The sequence below is a fragment of the Cyprinodon variegatus genome, unplaced genomic scaffold (assembly GCF_000732505.1).
Source record: "Cyprinodon variegatus isolate N-32 unplaced genomic scaffold, C_variegatus-1.0 Scaffold112, whole genome shotgun sequence".
NCBI classification, from domain to species: domain Eukaryota; kingdom Metazoa; phylum Chordata; class Actinopteri; order Cyprinodontiformes; family Cyprinodontidae; genus Cyprinodon; species Cyprinodon variegatus.
The window spans coordinates 696,300-698,027 of record NW_015150565.1 but is presented as its reverse complement, the minus strand read 5'-3'; the positions used below and the strand labels follow the sequence as shown (position 1 = coordinate 698,027).

The 1,728-nt window shown below is 36.0% G+C and overlaps 1 gene segment (V, D, J or C); it reads right to left on the bottom strand.

Annotated features, from left to right (window-relative positions):
• Nucleotides 1–663: 663 nt before the first annotated feature.
• Nucleotides 664–1,198, bottom strand: LOC107084957. The segment is given in 2 exon segments: nt 664–971; nt 1,132–1,198. Coding segments are annotated over 2 exon segments (360 nt in total).
• Between the last annotated feature and the right edge of the window lie 530 nt (nt 1,199–1,728).

Here is a 1,728-nt window from a genome sequence, read left to right as displayed (position 1 = left end):
TAAACTGAAATCACACTAAAAGCGACGCAAACATGTGAGATTGTAATTTTCAGACCTCTGTGCTGTGATCCTGCAGGTAGACATTGAGTTAAGAAACTATTGAGGAAAAATCCTTTCAAAATGACTTGAAATGTCAAATTTTGATTGTGATGTTGTATCACTCTTTGAACTGTGAGTTCCAATCCTGCTGACAGTGGTGAACTCTGCATCTTCATATTATGACATATAACTCTAAAGACAGACATTTTGACTTTACCTGTTAAAAATAATTGGCTTTAGTATATGATTCTACTCTTCTTAGTGAATAATTAAAACAATCCTTTGCTGCTAGGGATTGAACTTATAAATCAATCAGGATACATTTTTAATATCTGCTTTTATTAAATGTTTTATATTTATAAAATGATTTAGAAAATCATAGTGTTTCTGTAACTGCAAACCTTTTTACATTAATACTGAACTTTTTGAATGTCTGTTTTCTTTTTTCACTTAATTTAAATATATTTAATATTTATATAATAAATATTTATTTACTTTTGTCATAATTGTTAACATATCCTTTTTGAAAAAGTGTTATAGAGTGAAATGTTAAGAAAAACACTCATACTGTTACTGATTCAGATCAGTTCCTCTTTGTCTGGGAGGTTTTTGTACGACGTTGTTTCACTGTGTGAACGGGAAGCTGTTACCCTGCTGACAGTAATAAACTCCTCCATCTTCAGCCTGAACTCCACTGATTGTTAAAGTGTAAGCAGTTCCAGATCCACTTCCACTAAAACGACCTGGAATTCCAGACTGACGAGATGAAGATAAATAAATTAAAAGTTTAGGAGACTCTCCATCCTTCTGGAGGTACCAGCTGAGGTAGCCGCCAGCACTGGTGCTGGTTTTACAGCTGATGGAGACAGTCTGTCCTAAAACAACAGACTGAGATACTGGAGTCTGGCTCAGATTGATGTCGCCTGATGAACCTGGAAAATAAAATAAAGGAATAAAAAATCACTTTTGGTAAAGAAAAGAAGAACAGTGCAAAAAGATGATCCGTTCTTAAAGAATAAAATAAATATTTTTGAAATGATGGATCATTATAGTGTTCAATCCTGAGCCAATGTTTTTAGCAAAGAATCTGACCCTGAACCAGGAGCTCCAGGATGGTCAGCAGTAGAGTCAGTAACATCATCATTGTGCTGCTGGTGGTTCAGTGGCTCTGAAAGGCCTGGACAGCCTCTGATCAACACTGAGCTCTTAACAGCTGGGAGCAGAGAGGGAGGACACATATGCAAACACACAGAAACACATGGAGCTGAACTCTACATGTCATCATGTTTCCCTGTCAATCCTGTGAGATTTGTGTTAACTACCTGAATGTTCACTGTTACAAAAAAAGTCTCTAAACTAATATGTTGCCATGTAATTATGTTAATGTTATTTTTTCTACTGTCAGGGTGAAAAGCGACGGGTGTCACAAACAATATAAATTAGTCCTTGGCCTTGTTCTTATTGTTATTTATTGGCGACTTCTTTACAAGGACATACTGTAGACATGTTGGGTAACACTCTTGAACACAAGTATGAAAGATTGTATACTTGATAAAGCTTGCAAGTATCTGCCAACTACCACGAAACTGCAGTTCTCTTCCACCGTGACTCTACTTCTGGTTCACTATCAACTCATCTAAACCAATGAAAAGCAACTATAGAGCTTTCCAGTGGAAAAGTAGGAGTGAA